The 22,658-nt window shown below is 42.1% G+C and overlaps 2 protein-coding genes across 4 annotated transcripts in view; one reads left to right on the top strand and one right to left on the bottom strand.

Annotated features, from left to right (window-relative positions):
• Positions 1 to 11,664, top strand: part of adcy2b (adenylate cyclase 2b (brain)) — a 71,268-nt gene extending 59,604 nt beyond the window's left edge. The window contains exons 17-25 of one of the 3 annotated variants that reach the window (XM_076301824.1): positions 1,439 to 1,558; positions 3,893 to 4,077; positions 5,164 to 5,248; positions 8,929 to 9,087; positions 9,260 to 9,406; positions 9,882 to 9,989; positions 10,489 to 10,600; positions 10,786 to 10,910; positions 11,148 to 11,664. In XM_076301824.1, the coding sequence (XP_076157939.1) occupies positions 1,439 to 1,558; positions 3,893 to 4,077; positions 5,164 to 5,248; positions 8,929 to 9,087; positions 9,260 to 9,406; positions 9,882 to 9,989; positions 10,489 to 10,600; positions 10,786 to 10,910; positions 11,148 to 11,300 (1,194 nt within the window). In that variant the 3' untranslated portion in view covers positions 11,301 to 11,664. Of the gene's footprint in view, positions 1 to 1,438; positions 1,559 to 3,892; positions 4,078 to 5,163; positions 5,249 to 8,928; positions 9,088 to 9,259; positions 9,407 to 9,881; positions 9,990 to 10,488; positions 10,601 to 10,785; positions 10,911 to 11,147 lie in introns of those variants that run through there. The other 2 variants (XM_076301825.1, XM_076301826.1) reach the window with 2 other exon arrangements.
• Positions 11,665 to 11,825: 161 nt separating this feature from the next.
• cfap90 (cilia and flagella associated protein 90) lies at positions 11,826 to 16,156 on the bottom strand. The gene is made up of 2 exons (XM_076301890.1): positions 16,037 to 16,156; positions 11,826 to 12,005 (listed from the first exon to the last, which is right to left on the bottom strand). Exons 1-2 carry the CDS (start codon positions 16,154 to 16,156, stop codon positions 11,826 to 11,828), a joined length of 300 nt encoding a protein of 99 aa, XP_076158005.1.
• Between the last annotated feature and the right edge of the window lie 6,502 nt (positions 16,157 to 22,658).

Below are 22,658 nucleotides of genomic sequence, written 5' to 3'. Positions count from 1 at the left end.
AACCCTGCTGTGTGTGTGTGTGTGTGTGTGTGTGTGTGTGTGTGTTTGTGTGTGTGTGTGGCAATACTGTGGGCCACCTAATGCAATGAACAAGAGTGCTCAAAACACTCACACACACACAACACACACACACACAGAGCGAGAGAGAGAGAGAGAGATAGAGAGAGAGGATCACACTGGATCATGAGGCGAAGTGCTGCCCTTAGTGTCTTCACCTTGGAATTGAGTGTGATGGGGGTGTCAGTGCCGCTGCAATCTCCGTATTGATTTTTAATGTGCCAAATGGTGGGTGGCTCTGGTCAGAGGCGGCCGTGGCGGTCACTCCCCATCACCATGGATTAGCTTGAAGAACCCACAGGCAATGATGCTTCTGAAGATGCGCTGCAGATTGGATTTGAGGCCGCTTACAGGTCACTGTGGCTTTATGGCTTAGAGCAGGGGAAAGGAATGGAGGGGAGTGTGTGTGTGTGTGTGTGTGTGTGTGTGTGTGTGTGTGTGTGTGTGTGTGTGTGTGTGTGTGTGTGTGTGTGTGTATGTGTGTTTGTTTGTATGTATGTGTTTGTGATTCAGTAATTAGGCCTGGCTCCCTCCGTCACCTCTCGAGCTGCTGGCTTCTTGCTTTTGACACTCCCAGGGAGGAGCTACAGGTGCTGAGATGTAGATCATTCCATGTTAGTGTCTATTAAAAGACAGCTAAAGGACAGTCTAAGAACAACCTAGGGTCTTTTTCGGATGATAAGGACTGTCAACTTTTGTTGGGGACCAAAACGGAGTAGTGTTGAGTAATATGTGTATGTGGTAATCGACTTGTATGGTAATCGATGGTAATCGACTTGTGTTGACTTCCCCTAGCAAGATGTGGCAGTGAAAGTAGAATTTAGGTAATGCACTTACTGAACAAACAGTCCTTTTTATACCCTTTAATTTCACACCTTATACATTCTTGTTTGTCTTCTGCCACTCTTGAACAGAAGGAGCACTGGGTCATAATCAGATCTGGTCTGAAGTAAGTGTGTGTGTGTGTGTGTGTGTGTGTGTGTGTGTGTGTGTGTGTGTGTGTGTGTGTGTGTGTGTGTGCGCTGTAGTAGTGTGTTTGTCTCTAGTCTGTTTTAAAGAAAAAGTGAAAGATCCGCACACTGAAGCGCTCTTTTTTTAATGGTTACGTTTCAAGCCCTTACGGCCCTTCCTCAGACTCTAGTCTGTTTTAGACTGCCTAAATGCCCAGTGTGCTAAATACATAACTAAATCCGCTTATATAAACGAATGTCTGGTTTTGTCTGCTCTCTGTATTGCTACGATGCTAATGACTCTGCGTTCTGACCCCATCTGTTCTTACTTATTTACATAGTGTCCTTTTTGTAGCCAACAGATATTATATAAAACCAACATTCTCTGTCTCTCTCTGTGTGTGTGTGTATGTGTGTGTGTGTGTGTTTAGTTTTTTCTAGAGGAGGTGAGGACAGTGGTTGTCCCTGGTTTGAACATGTCCAACGAGACCATGGTCAGCTCCTCGGGCTATGTTGTACAGTTTGTTGAAGAGGACAAGTTCTATCTGCCCGTAAGTGGACACTCTGTATTCTCACTTTCCTCACAAACAATAGCAGCGGTTTATAGACCACTGAAGCTTTGTCCTTGATGGTGCTCAACGGCGCTTTAAAAGATTTTAGAGCTTTTCCTGTCTAATCCACTGTGGGAGGTGTTATTCAGCACACTGTGTGCTTTGTTTTTCCTATTTTTTGAAATAAAGCGGAGCTGACTCAGTCCTTTGGTTATCAGTTTGTGAACTCCCGATGAGGTGAGTGAAAGGCAAGGGAGAGCGAGCAGAACCTTTTTATAGACACCGTAGTATTACCGGGCCCCAGCCAGCAGCTCTCGGTCCAGCTAATAAGCTAGTTTCGAAAACCATTAAGACCTCTCCACGTATGCCCACAGAATATGTGCACCCTGGGTAGAGCAGGCGGGAACATTCATCCCACACACTGTGCCTCTCTGCTGCCTTGCCTAAGCTATTCTCCCTCTGTGCATCCACACACACTGGCTGCATATCCCCAGTAGAAAGCCCTGGAGAGCCCCAGACATGAGTATGGGGGAAGCTTGGAAGATTGTTGCAGAAGAGAAGAGGAGCTAGCAGAGAGAGAGAAAAATAGACAGACAGAGAGAGAGAGAGACAGACAGAGAGAGAGAGAGAAAAAAAGGACAGATAGAGGAACACTTTTCAGTAGAATTCTGGATTCTATTAGGCTCAAAATGAATATACAATGCATGACAGACAAGCAGCTGCCCTTCAAACCAGTCAAAGCAACAAAACAGACTCATGTCTAGACAGACAGATGTTAGCACAGGCTGCATAACCTACAAATAAAAATAATCACACAAGCAAAATTTGCCCCAGTAAAGTTTTAAATGTCCTTAGGACCCATATTTGCATGTGTGTTAGAGACATAGGCAGTAGTCATCACACACTTTTTAAGTGTATTTTGGGCCTTTATGCCTTTAATCAGGACAGGACAGTGAAGAGAGTGACATGAAGCGAGTAGGCAAGAGAGATGGGGTGACATCAGGAAATGACCTGGGGCAGACTCGACCCCGGGTCCTCGTGGGCACTTGGACCTAAATGTGCCACGGATGCTGTAGCCAGACTTGTGCTAGAGCGCCCCAGGCACTACTAGTTTTTGATGTAAAACATAGATACCATTTCACTGCTCTGACATAAAGTTGACATGACCTTGTCATAAACAAGGTGTGATATATGTACCAGATACTGCCGTTAGTAGTAATGACTGTTGGAGTTCCAGTGATGAGCTCCTTGTTTTTTTTCCATTATCAGTATATGTCCTCATGACAGTTCTCAGAATTGTGTGTTGCATGTAATTGTATGAGCTGCTGCTAGGTACTGGTAAAATGTCATAGCATCTGTAAATTGAAAGCTCTCATGGACAGGATGTTACATGTGCCATGATCTGTTCATGACAAGGTTAATGGTCAAGTGAACATCCTCTTTCTATTTAAATTCATCTCAGAGGCAGCCTACCTTACAAATAAGGTACAACGAGTCCACCTCGTTGTACCTGAATATAAAAAAACTGCCTTCAGGACTCTGTGAGAGAAACAATGGCCAGTGGTGGCTCCATAAAGAAGCTATCATTCACACCGCACTCCTTGCTAATGGCCATAACCCATTTCTCCCTCCCTTGTAATGAAATATATCTCCCCCTGCCAGGGACAGCTCAGTAAAAGTGACTGTGTGTGGCGCTCAGCTTATTTATCTGGGCTCTCTGCAGGCGGCACAGATCGCTTTTGGCACAATTTCCCTGCTGAGAAGCATAAGTCAGGCCCTCTGCCTTGAGTTTTGTTTGGGAAAGGCAGGGGTGGGGGAGAGGGGTTGGCCTAGAGGACTGCATCCGTAGCACAGAAGCTGATGCTGCCAGTGAAGTTTTCCACAGTATTTAACAGTCCTGTGTATTGTTTTGATTCCTCTCAAGTCATCTGAGCATGCCCCGCAATATATCTCAATTATGAATGCTATGGTTCTGGTTTACAACCCGTGCTGTGCTTCTTTATATGTTTACATAGTTCACTGAACTACAAAGTAAAATATTATTGAATTGCGTACTGTTTTTGTTCCCGCTTCATAGCATCTTCGACAGCTATAGTAGAGAGAAATGGCACTGTAGAGAAAAAATGCTCTGCCTTCTTTTGTGTTACAACAGCAAGCTCAGGGGTATTAAAAACAGAACTCTGTAAACATCCAGGCAGTATTTTCCTCCAATCTTTGGATCCAAATCCATTTGCTCCCTCTCTCTCATCATTAAGTCGGCTTCGATTGGCCTGTCTGTCTCCCACGGATGCGGGTTTTTGATTGGCATTTTGTTTTTCGTGTCCATGGGGCCAGTATTTCATCTACAGCTGCATCTTGGGCCTGGTGTCCTGCTCGGTGTTCCTGCGCATCAACTACGAGCTGAAGATGCTTATCATGCTGGCGGCGGTGGTGGGCTACAACGTCGTCATCCTCCAGACCTACGCAGCCGTGTTGGACGACTACAGCACCGCACTGTACCGCACACAGCCTCTGGAGAGGTGAGCCCACACACAGACGCAGAGGCACGCACACATGCACACATGCACAACATGACCTGGAGAAAGGAATGGAAATGTACACACATACACAGTATTTAATGCATAAATTAATGAATAATGTATAACTTAAGTCTAGATTAATGCTAGAACAACTACAGATGCACTCACATAAAAATATTTCGTTCTCACCTACACATACACCAACACGCAAGCATGCACACACACACACACACAGAAACCGGCTCTGTGCTGTTTTCCACGTGTGATTGGCAAATTGAGGTCAGGCACAAACAATAGAAGAGAGACTTCTATTGCAGCATTTCATTTGAATTTAATCAAACCTGGTCTGTTCTTTTAGAGGTATGTATTCATGGTAACTGGGGCTTATTGCCTGCCTGCTTTGTATCCAATTATTGAACAGTTAGAGAATGGTCCTAAAAGCCTTGATTGTCAAGTCATTTCACCATGTTATTCCAGAGGCCTTGACCAATCGGGCCTTTTGAACTTGAAACATAAATGACATGCACTGGAATCAAGAGCTGAACGCTGGGAACCACAGCTTTAGAGGGCTGTAGATAAATGTATAGGAAATATGATTGGCCGGCAATTTAAGCCTGTCACGTCGATGACTTTGACAAATCAGGTCTTTTGAACTTGATTAAATATAAATTACATGGCCGCGGAAATGACTTATGAACCCCGGGAACCGAACGGCAGAATTGGGTGCAGTGGATGAGAGATGGCTGTGTGGCTTCTTCCTCTCTGGCCAACGGTGGGTTGAAAAGTTTCCTCCTCCCATAGTTGTACAGGAGGGTGATTGACAGCTTATGAGATGGAGGGTTTTTTAATGTGTGTGTGTGTGTGCAGGGATTGATTTTTTCGCGACGGGGAACTGACAGCTGGAAGTTTGGAGGTCATTGGAGTTCCATCTCTCGCTCTGTCTCTCTGTCTCATTTTCTCTCTTTCCTCTGCATTCAAGATGATGTGGCGCTTGTCATCATCACACATCTTGTTGGCTCCCTTTATGGAATGTAAAAAGTAAATTACCTTTCTGTTTTCCCTCTTCCTCACTGTGTCTGATTTTAGGCCAGGGGTGCTGAAGGACCTGAAGACCATGGGCTCGGTGTCTTTGTTTATCTTCTTCATCACCCTCCTTGTTCTGGCCCGACAGGTGGGTTGCCTGAGCACTAATAGACTGTCACAAAACCGCTACCTTTTCTGTGCACGCACGCACGCACACACACTCCCTCTCCCCCTCCACACAGCTTTCGTAATTAACGCTGACTATTCCACATAGTGCCAGGCCATTCCACTTACCTCGGCTGTCTCTCCTCACATTTCTCAAGCGGCTCTGTCCTGTGTTTTCCTCTGCTGTCTTCTCTCTCTCTCTCCCCCACTCTCTCTCTCTCGCGCTCTCTCTTAACACACACACACACACACAAATACACATACACACACACAGATACACACACACACACACACACACACATCCTCTACCCTCCCTCTCTGTTTTCTCTATTTGTGTTTGTTCCATTGGGTGATGGGTTTATATAACTCTTTGGACTCAGAGAAGCGAGTTGAGGATATCTAGGATTGCGGGAACATCATCCATCATTCTCCCCATTTAGAAATACTGCAACAGTACTGTACTGTACACCCAGGAGGACAAGAGACAGAGGGTTTGGGGGGCCCCCGAAAGCCAATCGCTCTCGCTGTATTAACCTGAGTGTATGGAAATGAGTGTGTGTGTGTGTGTGAGTTTGTGTGTGTGTGCTTGTGTGTTTGTTTGTGTACTTATGTTCTGAGGAAAACTAAAACTGGGTTTCTGGGCTGACCCATCTAACAAGACTATTTTAATCTGGATGGTGTCATAACTCACTTAGAAAGCAGGCCTGCACAACATCTGAATATAGCACCATCACTTAGTCAAGGCACATGGGATATCAGTCTTTTTTTTTTTTAAATATTGTGCTAATAGTTTCAGAATGTATCATTTGTATTGTCTTGTGATACCATACTCCCTTTCAGATATACCTAGAACCACAGGTCAAATGAATACAATGCTTTGAGATGCAGAATAGAGCATCCAAGTAAGGAGCATCCAGGTATTATACACTCAACACATTTATTCCAGTTCTGCCTTTAAGTAGGAAATTCTCTCCATTACTTTACATACACCGTCTTGACATTGGAGCTCAGAATGATGAAGCAAATATCATTAATTAATTCTTCTTCAATATGTGTATTTAGTATTTAGTGTGTAGCAAGTGTAAAAACTTTTAAAGTTGGACAGACAGATATTGTTTTTTTAGAACATGTTTACTGATGAAAAGCCCCTTGAGTCTGCTAAATGTGTGTTCATTGATGAGAATGCAGAATGCTGCCCTCTGGGCTCTCTTGCTTTGAGGCAAGAATGAATTATGGAGCCTGGGGGGGGGGGGGTTGTCACTGAAATGGAGGTAATGGGTGTTCAACAGTCTTCTAGATTTGTTCTAGATTTACTCCCCCCACCCATCCCATGTCCACAAACACACACACACAGAAGGCACAACAACAAACCCTGCTTGTCTCGTAATGTTGTTTATCTCAATAGGGCAGTCTGCTGTGTTAGTATGCATTGCCCTCCAGATTTATCCTTCCATCTCCTCCGATTAAACAAGCTTTGGACGCATTGCGCACAACCACGCAGTTTGGCTCTTCTTGTGTGGCCCAGCAAGTCACGCATAAAGACAGAGGCGACCATGCCGCCGGGTTGGCCGATAAACCAATCAGAGCGTCATCTCACATTCCCTTTAACAACAGGCACGCTTGTTCCATAGCTGATTGCTATTATGGTGGCGTATTTGCCAGGCGCAGCCAGGAGCGTTCACAGCGCTATAATCACTGTTCAGTTGGGAACAGTTAGCTATTGATTTTTCATCTTGACAAAATGTAATACAGAATTGTCACAAAGACATACTTTCCGATGTTTTGGGATCATTCTCACTGAATCACGAGGTTATGAATGCATGGTGATATATTTGCAATGTACAATGTAATCTAACATTACCTCTCTATAGACAATGCATATCTTCCGTCAGTTAATCTCTTCTCTCCCGTGCTGCCGCTGGGGCATTTGGGTTAAATGGCATCGGCATGCAGTTCAACATCACGTCTCCTTAACATTTCCTAATTTATGTCATCAACACATCAGTGATTCGTGAAAATGTGTACGCTAGATTTATGCCTATTTTTTCACATGGACACCACACTGATTTCCCTCGAGTGGTAATATTTTTCTTTGAAATTATGTATGGTTTACAGAAATGGGAACTACATTGTATAGATGAGAGGAGCTAAGTGTGCGTTGCGCTGCACAGGCGGCCAAGCAAGGGCTTCGTTTAAGTTGACCTAACTTTCAACTCTGCACAGTATCCCATTAACTGCGTGACAGTAGACTATTTACAATATTTTCTGTAAAGCAGAGTTTGTAAACACATTATCATCAACTTAATTCACGCACAACATTTATTTGAGCAGGAGAGAGAATAACAATGAATGGATGCAGCAACTACAGAAATTGTACAGAAATTGTAACCATACTTGCTGCTTTCTTGTACTATCTGTTGCTGGTTAACAGCACATGAAAAGCTGATTTAAGCTAATTCACTAACTCAAGACTTCAAGGCCATCATGGATATAAAACGTTTTTTGAAAATAACGAAAGGATGGAGGGAACATAGCAAAGCTTGGAGTTATTTCAGATGGACTACAACAAGGTAGGCAAAATTATGGTGCTTAAAACCTTACACAGTAAATTGGAACAAAACTAAAAGTAACTTTAGCCTTTATAGGGCTGTAAAGTTGTCCAGATTAATAGGTCGTAATTAGGCGTTGTTGTAAAGATATTGCATGTAGATGTTGAAGTTTATAGGCTACTAAATATTTAGGTCACCAATGCACGAACAAAACCGGGAAATGGACAAATATTATCAAGGCTTTGAATGTTTCCGTCTGTGCACGGGGGTGTCTGTAGATTGGTGTGCAACGCATTCATTCATGCAGGCCTGTGGTCATGCATGCGCCCTTAAAATAGCATCTGCATTTTCGCCACAGACTTTAGACCAGGGAGTTCCTGGTCTGTGGCGGAATTGTTTTCTGAAACTGCAAAATATCAACAGTGAACGTTTGCGCCGGAACACGCCCTGTCTTTTCGCTGAACCGCCCCCGTGGGCGCAATCGAATTCCCTAATTTACAGGCATGTACCTGTGGAGGGAAAATTCCAATATGCGCTGACTGCAAAATAGGAAAGACAAACGCGCGAGTATACAAAGTCAATTGCGCCGGGACGGAAGATAGAGCCCAATGTGTCTAATGACAAACATTTCTGTTTGAAATTCATTTTCAAGCTTTTTACTTTCATGCCACAATAACTGCCGACTCAAATACTCTTTACATGAAGAAAAAGCATAACGCCAATATGATAGATCTGCTTAAGGAATACTGTATAGTCATGAAGGTTACGGGGATTTGTGATGTCTCTCCTTAATAGAACAGCTGTTGAACCACTTGTGTTCTGAAAAGATGTGTGTGTGTGTGTGTGACAGAGGGTGTTGAACCATAGACATAATAGAGAGAACAAGCTGGTCTAAAGGATTAGAGTTTTTCACACTTGCCAGAATTTTCACTTGTTCAAGCCTACAAACAAAAAATGTAAGCAACCTTACCAGGTCGAGGTAGAGCTGCCCATCCCCCTAAACTGGCGATCTGATGCAGTGAGAGCAGTGTGCTGTGATGTTTTATGTACCCTGTTCTCGGACACGGTGATCAGATGTCTGTCATCTCTTTGCCTCTGTGTCCCCTTGTAACAGAATGAATATTACTGTAGGTTAGACTTCGTCTGGAAAAACAAGTTCAAGAAGGAGTGCGAGGAGATCGAGACCATGGAGAACCTCAACCGTGTCCTCCTGGAGAACGTTCTACCTGCCCACGTTGCTGAGCACTTCTTGGCGAGAAACTGGAAAAATGAGGTACCTATTTTTCTTGTTGGTGTGTTTGTGTTTCTTTGTTGCTGATTTGTGTACAGAACAAGAATAGATTTGCCTGATGGATCTGCAGGCGATGGCAAATAACCTTTTGTGGTGTGAAAGGTTTGTTTCATTCTTACTGTTTTGTACTCACTTCTGCTTTGAATCTTTGCAGGACCTGTACCACCAGTCCTATGACCTGGTGTGTGTGATGTTCGCTTCAATCCCAGACTTCAAGGAGTTCTACACGGAGTCGGACGTCAACAAGGAAGGACTGGAGTGTCTCAGACTCCTCAATGAGATCATTGCCGACTTTGATGAGGTGCTTACGACGGCCTCGGCAAGACCTATTTATTTTTGTTACACCTCTCTGCACTGTGTAGCACGTCTGTGTGCAGTGGTTTTGAAATTACGATGCCCTCAGTACTTTAGAAGCCTGAGTAAGTGAAAAAATATACGCTGTAATGAGCCAGTAATTATCAGATAGCATCTCCTAATAAAGGCAAGACTAATCTTTGGCCTTCTTGGCAGGCATAACAGCCATGGTTGTCAGGTGCCTTTGCAGCATTACCTTCAGGCAGCTTAATTAGGAATGCACGCTTTACTTAACTGTGCTCTAAAAACGTACATAAATGCAAACCTAACCTTAGACTAAACGTATTGTGTCTAATGGAACACAGAAAAATAAGCCATTGAGTTAGGACGGAGTGGCATTGTATTTCTTCAAATCAATGTGCGGTAATACAGTTAATCAGGTTAGGACAGATACTGACTCCGTTCTGGCCATCTTCTCCCAGCTTCTGTCTAAACCCAAGTTCAGTGGTGTGGAGAAGATCAAGACCATTGGTAGCACATACATGGCTGCCACAGGACTAAATATCGCACCAGGACCAGACTGTACACAGGTGACGCATATTCATTACTCCTAAAACTTATGCAGACTTATAGACTTCTTGAAGGATATACAGTATCCTAATAGTATCACACATGCCATATTGTTTCCACTTATATTTACACAAATGTAATCTTGCAACTCCCATAAGACTGTATAGCTGTAACTCGCTAGAATGTAACAGATCGTTGTGCCATCTAATAGGCCCTATTACAGCGGCGCCACGACAATTATGACTAAAGATAATAGTTACATGTCACCATTTTACATTTTGCATCATCACTGATTACATTGTCTGAATTAATTGTAGGATATGGCATGTGCCATGACTTGTTCTGTCTTCTGACAGTTGTGGGTTTAAGTGCTCTGCTGTGTGATTGTGAGAGTCATTAGTGCCAACAGTTTCTTAATATTCAGACCTTCTGGTTAGAAGGCAATTGCTCCATCAGGGAAGATAGGATTTATGACAGCATCACTGATGTTGGAGACATTTGCTCTCTCCACTGTCCCAGGATGACAGACAGTACATGCACATCGGCACCATGGTGGAGTTTGCCTTTGCGTTGGTTGGGAAACTCGACGTCATCAATAGGCATTCCTTCAATGACTTTAAATTAAGAGTGGGTAAGTTCTCTCTTTTAATTGTCAAAATTCTTAAAAATGGATGTCATTTGTTATTTGAAAGCCTACTACTATTAGCTTAGCTCTGTACTATAATAGATCTAGGTGACTTTATTTCTGTTTCATCAATCATGATCTTTATCTTCATTAGCCACAGAAAGAAATGAATTGTTATGCTGTCTCCCCAGGGATAAACCATGGCCCTGTGATAGCGGGGGTGATCGGAGCACAAAAGCCCCAGTATGACATCTGGGGCAACAGTGTGAACGTGGCCAGTAGAATGGAGACCACAGGAGTGCTGGGGAAAATACAGGTTCATCTCTTCCTTCGTAGTCTTCACCCTCTCTGTTTGAGAGTGCCTCTGTGTGCGTGTGTTTGTATGTGGGTGTGAATGTGTGTGGGCATATTTGTGTCTAGGGGAGAATGAGCAACTGTTTCAAAGACTTTCCTCTGCTTGCTTGCTTACTCATTTCATGTTTGTTTTTTTTTTTGCCAAAGGATTTGGTGAGAGGATTTCATAATTCCTTTTTTTCTTTACCCCCCGGTGTAGGTTACGGAGGAGACGAGTCGAGTCCTACAGACCCTGGGCTACGTTTGTTCTTGCCGAGGCATCATCAATGTCAAAGGGAAGGGGGAGCTGGAGACTTATTTTGTTCACACTGAGTTGACCAGGTCCCTGTCCCAAGGGACTGTGATGCCTTGAACTTTCACACAAACCAGACAAATATGTGCGGACACAGACTCCCACCCACCTACACACACACACACACCATATAGCATAGATACACTGTGCTGCGAAGTGCTTAGACATACATATAAATACCCATACACACACAAATATATAAATATATACATATACCTGTGAATACGTTTGCATGGTCTCAGTCATTCAGAGAAGCGGATAGATGTCATGAGTGTTTGCGCTGTCCAGTCTCTTTGTGTTTTAGCCAGGCCACTGTGTGTGCAGCCAAGACAAGTTTTAAAATAAGAAGTTTTTGTAAGAACATGAGAATACAAAAAAATACCAGAGTGTTGCCATGTTGGACACCACCATTTTCTTATTCATTAAAGACTTTGTATATACTCACGTCTGTTGTTTATGTCTGAGTGTCCTAAACAGACTTTAGAAAATGTATTTAATTACGTAACGTAAAAGACTATGAATCGAAGAACTCTCTTACTGTATGTATGTATATTTGACATAACATTACAGTATAAAGAATGCGCCTCAAACAGGGACGACTGGTCCGTATCCCTCCTCCACCGATCTTGTGATTCCATTTTTCCGGAAGAACTCAGCTTGGATAATGTTCACTTGAGCGAATTGGCGTCCTGATTGGTTGGAGGGAGGTGGTAAACGTCGTCCATACTCAGAGGAGGATAAAACTGGAAGAGGCCGCGTTGACTCCTGGAATACAAATATACTTACTGAATGATAACAATTGCCTCAGCTAAGTGGCAGACAGCACAACCAGTAGACCACAAGCTGTCTAGTAAATTTCACAGCTGACGTGATATTTGTGCCTTGGCTGTCTCTGTTTTTGTGGATGTGCTCGATTCTCTTGTTTGTAAGTAGGCCAACTGGCAAAGGCAGAGTTGGCATACCTGTCTCAATATCAGCAGGTATAGAGGTTTAGATGATTCACACTCATTGAGCTGGGCAGCTGAGTTTTAATTATTCATGTATTAATTGCATCCACTAATCCAAGTCCTGCATAGGCACCTGTAGGCACCACAGCCTGAGAGACACACCGATTACAACATTGTCCTTTATTTTGTTTACAAAAAAATATTTCCACTTGACCTTTGCACACTGGTCTCCCTAATATTTACAGACGTATGTCTGACCACAACAAGATCAGCAAGGAATTAAGTCAGAAAATATCAATGTTAAACCTGCCAGTCCCCCCTAAGTCTAAATATGGCATCATCTTCAGCTACCTAGCACTCTAGGTGGTAGACAGCAATGACAAGCCAGACCAGAGCCATAACATTGACTAATAATAACTATTTAAAAAACAAACAAACAAACAAAGTACTCCTGGTTAAACTGTGTGAGTTGCAGGCTATTTATGGTTTTGCTTGTTTGCTTTTGTCTTTCTCATGAATGTCGACAGCCAGATGGTGTTAGCAAATAGGCATTTGAGAGTGTGCCACTGGCATGATTTCATTATGAGAGGGAGCGGCAGCCATTCAACACAGCCTTGCATGGATAAGGCATGACTGGCAAATTGTACTTTGATGCAGTTCTGAAGAGACAAACACTTATGTGGATACATACTTTTTTTGAAAGGATCAAATTGATGGCATATGAACTGTTGGGTGGAAATAATTCTACAGTTGACACTGAAAGGACACTGTCATATTGAAATTGTTTGTGAATGTGTGTGTGTGTGCTTGCGCACATGCACTGCTCACATCCTCTCCCACTCAATCGGATAGACTGAACCGCTACTTGACACGGTTGTGAATGGAATGAAACCAATATGGTGGATTAAAAAATATATCCATTTAGGGATGGGAAATGACATGGCAATGTGGGATGAAACTGTTTTGAAACCAAGACTACTTCTTATGTCTGGTATTGAGTACTTAACCCCACCGATATTATCTGAGAGATGAGGTCTTTTCCTGATCAATATTCTGTCAGTCAATTCTTCAGACCACAAATTCACCACTGCCAGTCAAATTCCTAGTAACTCCTTAGCCTAACTGTGATAACATTAGAGATTTTTTTTGCTTGTCATTTTTTTCTAACCCAACCCTGATTGGTAAATATGTTGGGCCTCAGTAATACTTCAATAAGTTACTCCTTTCCTTTGCCTGTGGTTCTTACCATGCCCCAAGTTTTATGAACAAATGTGAAATGAAATTACCTACTCCATGCCTTGCCTTTGGAATCGTTTAGTCACCATTTCAAACACTTGGTTAGATGCAAACTCAAAGTAGAAACAGTGAAGTCCAGTGGGCTAAACATTTGTATGGCTTTGGTAAGCAGGAATTTAACCATGCCCACTTTCCATTGCTTGTTAGTCTCTATTTTCAGAGAATTTCTGTTTTGTTTGATCACACCTCTTGCTAACGTTATATTATTTTCAGGGTCATTCCACCGAATCGGTGCCTTTTGCGTCCCACAACATATAATCAGTTCTAAAGTTGCTTTAACAACAAATACATGTGTAATTTAAAAAACTTAATGTTACTATAGATCATATGCATAAATATAAGACCAAGTAAACCCAATAAAATACAAGTTAAAATGATTAAAATCACATAAATATATGCTATGGGTAAGGATTTTGGTTGATTTTGGCTTGTCCCACGCTATGTTTTTTCTTTTTCAACAGCACTTCTCAGTTGTAAAATGTTGGTAAAATGATACAATTTTCACAGTAATCTCATTGTTAAGCAATGGTTTTGACATAAATAGATGTTTTCTTAGAAAATATAAGTCATTTATCATTGTCCCTTAATTTCATCTCAGTCCTGTTACTTTCACTAAAAACCCCTTATAAATATTGGTACAAACTAGAAGTGACATAATTTCAAGGAAGTGACATCAATTAGAAGAAGCGGATTCCACAGTGTAAGAAAGGGTAACTTTCTCTCTTCTTAAATGTCCTATTTTTCATGTTTTATCAGGGTTGTGAGAGAGGGGCGAGCATACAACATCAGTCCTGTTACCATTTTTTAAAGTGTATATATAAACAATTATTTATCAATACTGATATTACCAATATCTAGAAGTAATAACCTTTCAGATTACATACCATGTGCCTCCCTAACCTTGACCTGTTAGCTAGAAAAGAGAAATTTAGCATGAAATCATCAGTCCTGTTACCATCAGTCCTTAGCCTGGCGGGCCATCATATATCATTGAAATGTATAGTCTGGAATCGAACCATTTACCTCGCTTAATCCAAGGGGCGGGCAGAGAATTGTCTTTCAAACTGCCTAGGCATGCAATAGGCCAGCGCTTCGACCGTATCCGTATCCAGTCGGCAAAACGGCAAATACATCCTTCTTCGAAAGGAATTACTTAAGTGCATTGTGTTTTCAAAGAAAAGCACAAATCCAACTCCTCCAAAGTTGACGCCAACGCCGATTCAAACAACCGCGCTTCGTTAGCCATAGACCTCTCCAGAATAAGTCCCGCCTCCGTAACTTCCGTATCCATCCAATTTCCGGGCGTGGATTGTCTATGGGGAATAACATGGCGTTTCGAAATATCATACCGGTAAAACATCTGTAGGTAGCGAAGTTGAAAAAGCTGGTGGGCAGATTGGCCTACACACTTCTGCCATATAGTTTCCACTGGATTTTTTGATTGTCGGTGCCGTTTAAGTAGTATACTATAGACTATACTACTCAAACGGCACCGAAAATCAAAAAATCCAGTGGAAACTAGATGGCAGAAGTGTGTAGGCCAATCTGCCCAGCAGCTTTTTCTACTTTGTCACCTACAGAGTTTGACAGGTACGATCTTTCAAAACGCCATGTTATTTCCCATAGACAATCCACGCCCGGAAGTTGGATGGATACGGAAGTTAGGAGGCGGGATATATTCTGGAGAGGTCTATAGCCACCTTCCTTGTTGTTCACCGTCACAGGACTGTCATTATCCTGTTAAGCCCGCCTTAAGACTCTCTAACAAAATAGAGCGCTGTGATTGGGTGAAGTCCACGGCGTCAGCCAATAGAAATCCCTATGGTTTGATACTAGAGGTACAGGCTGAGCAAATTAATTTGCCGCCGCTAGGGTGCGTCTAGATTTCTAGGCTAATGGCCCAACACAATTTCTTGTCATGTTAAGATGTGTTAATTAAATGGGCATTGAAAAAAAAATCAGTTTGAAACAATTATATTTTTCACATTTTTAAAGTTGAAAAGGCACCGATTTCGTGGAATGACCCTTCACACGCACCAAACAGACAAAAACAAATCCACATCTTTTGAACAAGATATTATCTGACAGCCCACATTCACTTTGTTAATAGGAATCTGCTGAGCTAAGATACTATCTGTCCGAAACTGTTACCCATTTTAAAAATGTGTGTTGTAAGGTGGAATTAAAAACTAGCCCACGCTACAGGTTGGTCAGTTTGTTAGCTTTTTGGCATTTTAACATTAGGACGTTAGCAGCTAACGTTACCTCAATGTAGAAGTCGAGACCTCTGCCTTTTGCATGTTGTCTATCATCACGGTGTAATTTGTTGTCATAACCTTCCGTTCGTCTGTATAAGTCATACTGGTGTACCTCTCGAGCCTAAAGATGACACTGACATCAATAATAACATCTGTAACAACCTATTCCAATTTATATTGTATCTTTAGTGAAGTCAGTTAATGTTAGGCTAGCTGAATTATTTGCAAGTTATGCTAAGTTAACGTTAACTCTAGTGAAGCTAACAACAAACACACTGCCTAACGTCAACGTTACCCTGGGATTTGTGAAGTTGAAATAGGTCATCTCTTTCGGTTCAGATCTTCTAGATGGGATAAAACTAAACACTGACAAAGTAGAGAGTGGTTTCGTTTCTGCTTGGGACAGCAAGTCCATAATTTAAGTGAGGATAACCTATTGATAACTCGAAGGCTTTTTTTCGCTACCAGGCAGGACTGTGTCCACACACAGCGTCCACACACAGTTGCTTGGTTACAGTCGCAGCCGCGGGTCATGCAGCTGAATGGCTGGACAACATGCCACTCAGCAAGTCCTGCAACTGGGCCAGGTGCAGGTGATGTTTCAGTTAAGGCTCTGGGTTGACCCAGTTGTCACGCAAGTTGTTCCTTAAATTCACTTGATTGGTGTCTTTTAGAAAAATGCTATTACAAGAAAGGTAAGTTGACATAGCCTAGTAAATTTTGGGAGGTTGTCCCATATCCCATCCCATTGAGATCTGTGGTAGAAAACAGGTGATTTTTAGAATGCATGGGGACCCACACCTAATTCAAAAATGCACCATTAGTCTCATGGGGGGTAGTCTGTAAGAATACAGCAAGTGTGCCGGTTATCATACCAATATGCAATATTAATTTAGCTCCCATTGCCTGTGCCATATGTGACTATTAGAGCTGCAATGTTGTGTAGCCTAGATTTGTGCAGTGATACACCCGACCCCTTCTTGCACAACATCACAATAACCTTGATTTGAAAGTGTATCACATTTGGTCCTTCAACTCATAGGGAGCGAGGGGTGAATGGAGCTGGCATGGCCATTTGGCTAAATAGCCCATGCCCTTGCTAGGGAACCATTTTGGTAAATGGGGCCTTATCCAGCCCGTGGCTTCAGCCAAATTAATGCATTGGTGACTGTCGGAAGCCCTGGTTGAAATCATTGCAATGAATCTGCATGCAAATTGAGGAGCCATTCAACTCTGTGGTACACTGTGGCTTGCAATGGACATAAAATGCCAAGGCCACTGGGAACAGCAGTGCAGGTTAAAAGCTCTTTGGCGTTATGATATAATGATTCACTTTTATAGTGAATTTTCTGTGTGGTTTGTGCTCTATTAGGGCTAAATTATTTACAAGAAAAGAGACTTTACAGGTTTTCAATGCAAGCAGTCTTGTGTAGTCAAACAGTTGATTTTTTCCACTTGGTGGATTTATGCATAATTATGCAAATTGCCCAATATAGTGCTGGATATAGTTATTTTGCATATTGTATATAGTTCTTGTGGGTTTGTGTGTATGTGCATGCTATATAGTTATTACCTCCGCCAAGGAGGTTATGTTTTCATCTGGGTTTGTTTGTCTGTTTGTTTGTTTGTCTGTGTGTCTGTTCATCTGTTTGTTCGCAAGATAACTCAAAAAGTTTGGGAGTGATCCGAATCACCGTCTGGATCCAGGAGGCGGTTATGTTTTCGCTTGGCGGAGGTTTGCACTTTCGGAGTGCTTTTCTAGTTTCGCATGGCACACTTAATTTCTTAATATGTCTGTCCATAGGTCAACACTGCCTCCTTACCAAGTTTCTTAAAGGTTTTCACCAACTCACCGCCCCAAGTATACGTGTTTACCTTGGAAAAAACATTTTGAGCCTGGCTTTATCACACTATCTGCTTTTGTGTGTATGCAAATTAGAGCATTTTTAATTTTAATTCATCTTAACATAAGTAATCAACTCAAAAAGTTTCATGGTGATATCTATTATTTAAATATTATACCCTATTCACCTGTAGTGCCTCGCCTTAATTGCCTATTTATGCTAATTATGCAAATTGCCCAAAGTGCAACTTTAGGCAACCAAGTTGACTTCCACCCACTAGGCCTATAGATGACATTTCTGCAATAAAACTTTAGGGTACTCAACATTTCTGGGTTTACTATTGGGCCTATGGGGATCACGACTAGACTATAATGTCAAAATGAAATTAAAATGGAGAACTTCTGTCATCATGCTTTTGACATTGATGTCACCTAATTAGGATATGTACTCACACAAAAGTGGAAAACATGTTTAATTAAGTACCTGGGCCATTGTAAAGTTATGATCATGAGGGGCTCATATATCTTTAGACCTCTACAGTACATTTACTTTGTGAGAATGACCAAAGAGGGAAAGAGTCACAGTACTAAAATATTTTGGAGTGACAGTGCTTCCTTGAATACTTTCACCCATGGGCTGCCTGCCTGTGATCAAAGTCCATTATGCTAAGTGCCTCCTCAAATTGCTATTCCATGAAGGGATCATTCTGCAATCTGGTCAAATGTATTCCATGCTATTCCAGCCTTTATGAGTTAAAATGGTATGAAAAACAGAAGTAGTGGTCTGTCTTATAGCATTCATTACCCTCCAGCCCTGAATCGAATGAAACTATGATGTAAGAGATCAGTTATAGTACAACCCCATTACCCAAAAAGTGACACTGTGTAAAAATGGAAACAGAATGTGACAAGCTGCAAATCTAATAAACCCATATGTAGTTGTGAAAAGGGCATAGACAACTGTAGCTGTACTTCAAATGCAGCTCTATCCAAAGAATTAATGACTACATAGAGCTGTGCACTCGCTCAACTTTTGGTTGAGCTGTTCATTTTGCATTGTAAAAATTATTTGTGCTGACTTGTAATCCAGTCATATCATCCTGTTCCTTTGACTTATCTGAGTTGACTTATCTTGAGTTATCTATACTAGTGCCACATTTATTACAAGTTTATTACACATAAACAAGTGCAAACAAAACGCATAACTGACTTAAGTTGAGTATACAAAACGCATTTGTTTTGACACACAGACCAGTGCACTGTGTTGATTAATAAATACAGCTTTATGCATGCATGAACTGGCACAGATGTACTCTAATCAGACAGGAGAACCGTGAGAACATAAGGGGCCCTATCATGACATTCTAAAGTGCATCGTCACTCGTCAAAAGTCTATTCAAATTTAGTAGGATGTCCAGTTCACATTGGGAGGGGTTTCGTTCTCAAAAGTGGAGCGCATGGCGTAACAAGGTGTTTCTAGGTCTTTTAATCAGTCATATGGGTGTGTTTGGGGCATAACATCATTTTAAACCAATGAGAATGGCATCTGTCATTCCCTTTAATGGCGCAATGCGCGATATGTCAAATAAATGCATCGGTATTTTGGCATTCAACGGCGCATTTGAAGGAGGCTGCTTGCGAGACCGTATGGAATAGTCATTCTTAAACCATGCTTTACTAAAACCTAGCATAGCCTTCACGCATTTGCACTCGTCTATTATTTGAACTCATTGGCAAAGTGAAACTAACTTCACCAAGGAGTCAGTCAACGACAAGACAGTTATATGCAGTTACTTTCACTATTGACTGACAATGGGTTACCATCGAAAACATAGGCTGGAAAAAGCAACACTTACCCTAATGTTGCTCAAATGACTGAATAAAACAACATTTATCCTGCAGAGGAGTTGCTTATATCTCGTGACAGTGCGTCTTCAGCTGTGCTCCATACGTGTCTCTCGCCTCTCCCCTAATCACTTTTAACCGTCATTACCAATTTGCAAATCATGGTGAATAACTACTCATCATGAGATGTACAGTATTTTGTAATATCTTTATTCTAATTATGTTTCCCATTGTAATCGTGCAATTTGTAATGCTTTGCATGGACGTGCGCTGGTGTGCGTTCATGAATGATAGAAGGATGGTGCACCTGCCAATATGACTGTTGACATGCGCTCTTAAAATAGCATATGAACAACTCGCCATTGACGTCTGACCAGGTTTAGGTGGTGTATGATAGCGATTTTTAGATAATGCGCCAGGTCCCTCCCTAGGTTGTTAATTGCCACACCCCTGGGCGCAATGCTTAAAAAATAAACGTGCAAAATAACGAATTCAACTTTGCGCCGGTGAATAACGAACTTTACGCCATGCGCTGGTGACCCAAAATATAGCCCAAGGTCGGGAAGTGACAAGAGGGGTGTCTGTGAGGCGGGGCCAGGGGGTGGTATTACGTTTTGATTGGTTGAACACTGTTATCCTGAAGGAGAGGCAGGCTGCAATTTGACGGTGCATACGAAAAATTAACGTACTATTTTTTCAACAATACCATTGCAATATATAGTTGGTATGAATTAATCTATTTATTTATTAATTTGTCTGGATTGTTCCGGCCCACTTTAACCCCTAGAGAGTAGCCTACTCTGGCTTTTGACCTCCTCAGGTGCCACTGTGCTCCACCACAGCCCAGCTAACCTTTTCTGCTTAAACGCTGTTGTGGTGGATAGGTTTGTTTTTATAGCAGACACCACTTACAAGAATGGGTTGGCAGTGAAAAGGAACAGTTTCCTTGAAACAGATTAGATTCTTTTATGAGACATATACAGTGCTGGCCACTTGTAGAATACTAATAGTTGTGTCAGTTGCTACAGTGCTCTGTGTCCTACAAATCCTCATTTGGGGATTTTCCAGGGTCATATAGCAATCTCAAAACAGATGCCGGTCTCTGGGATGCTTGCATGGCTGGGTAATCTATGGTCACTCTATCTCCAACCCATCTGTTTTTTTTATAATATTACAGTTAATACACTGCATATATCTATATTATCTTTACTCTTGCTACTACACTGCACTATCTGTACATGTTGTCCATACTGTTCTTACTGCATATACATATTCTGCTCTTATAATGCTACTGCTACGTTGCACATATTTATATTTAATTTATATTGCTGTAAACCTTCTACTGTCTACACTGCACTATATGTCTTATACTGTTTACTGCACCACCTGTCATACTGTGTATATCACATTGCACTTTTCTGCTTTTGGCACTTCTGGTTAGACGTAAACTGCATTTAGTTGTCTCTGTAATATCCACAATGACAATAAAGTTAAATCTAATCTAATCATCCTGATCCTGTGACTGCACTCCAAAATGGCCTGGGAATCTGTGCTGGCTGCTGAGTACCACATATACGTACTCATGCCAGTCGAAATCATGTAGTCCAGCAGGACAGAAAAGAGAAGAAACTGGGAAATTGTGTGCACTGCTAAGTGGGCAGCTGTCTCAATGAGTAATACCAATGATAATAACACTTGAGAGATATTCTTGAGACTCTAAGCACGGATGTGAACAGCCAGCTGGGTATAATGGTGAATGTTGTCACACAAAATGGTGTCCTTCCACAGACAAACCAGCTAATCCTGCATGGCTTACCAGTATCCTCCTGAAGTTCTGAATGACCCTGACATGATGCTGGAAGGGCATTTTATCACAGAACAGACATGGAACAGGAATAGATTACACTCTTAAAACAAATGTGTTGAAAACAACTTGCGTTGTTTTTAACACATCTCCGTGTTCAAATAGGGACAGCTGCCGCTTTTATCCAACGCAACTTTACTTTTACATTTACTCATTTAGCAGAGGCTTTTACCAAAGTGACAAAATGTGGAATATTATCAAACTATAATGCAGGTAGGTGACAATAAATACTATAATGACTTGATGTACCGCAAAGCGGTTCAAAATATGACCGCCGCTGAGTCCTACATATTCTCTCCGCAAAAATAAATCTCAATTTGTCTCCATCTCCATCCCCTACTTCTTGCAACTTTTCTGTATGTAAATGTGTGTGTGCATGTGTGCATAGCTTTTGTGTATGTGTGCTTCTCTGTGTGTGTGTTTTCGTGTGTGCTTATGTGTGCTTCTCTGTGTGTGTGTTTTTTGTGTATATGTGTGCTTTTTCTGTGTGTGTGTGTGTGTGGGGGGGGGGGCTAATGGGATGTGTGTGTTTATGTGTGTGCGTGTGCCTGCTTGCCTGCATGTGTGTTTTTGTGTGTGTGTGCATGTTTGTGTGTTTATGTGTGTGTGGGTGTGTTTGTGCATGCGTCCGTGTACTGTGTTTATGTGTGTGTGTACTTGTGTGCGTGCCTGTGTGTGCGTGCATATGCCTACTGTGTGTGTATGTGTATGTGTGTGCCTTTGTGTTTGTGCGTTTATGCGTGTGTGCTTATGCGTGTGTGCTTGCATGTGTGTGAGTGTGTGTGCATACCTGTGTGTGTGTGTGTGTGTGTTTATGTGTGTGCCTGCATGTGCATGTATCTTTATGTGTGTGTTTGTGTGTTCATGAGTGCATGCATACTGTACAGTCACATACACGTACATTAATTTATTGTATGGTCCCCCATGAACGTAATTCCACGAAACTTGGCATGCATTCAGAGGTGTGATAATGACCCTACACTTTCTGTGCAGTTTTGAACCTGTCAGCCAAAGATACCTGCGATTAATGCCTGGTTTTTGTTTTTTCATTTTTTACTATAGGCACTACACATCAAATGAGTGGTTATGGGATGGGTTGACATGGCCCCTTGAGACCAACATGAGAGGCCAACATTAAACCAAAAATGTGGTCCTCCTAGGCCCTACAGTTCTCGAGATATTCACAAAAACTGTGTCCGCCCTACCCTCCTTTTGGGGGTCCAGTCCGGCGGCGGCGGGGGGGTGGGGGGGGGTGTAACGGATCAAAATGAAAAACAATGGTTCCGTGTCATCCTTGTGGGGCTACATGCCCAACAAGTTTCGTGCACCCCGGTCTTTCAGTGTCCCGGGAATCAATGACACAAA

This window comes from Alosa pseudoharengus, unplaced genomic scaffold (genome assembly GCF_046254945.1).
Source record: "Alosa pseudoharengus isolate Yale_2024_CS ecotype anadromous, Long Island Sound unplaced genomic scaffold, YU_APseudo_1.1 YU_APseudo_1.1_scf_23, whole genome shotgun sequence".
Classification (NCBI taxonomy): Eukaryota; Metazoa; Chordata; class Actinopteri; order Clupeiformes; family Clupeidae; genus Alosa; species Alosa pseudoharengus.
Note: the sequence above shows the minus strand (reverse complement) of the source record. Positions and strands in the feature narration are given on the sequence as shown.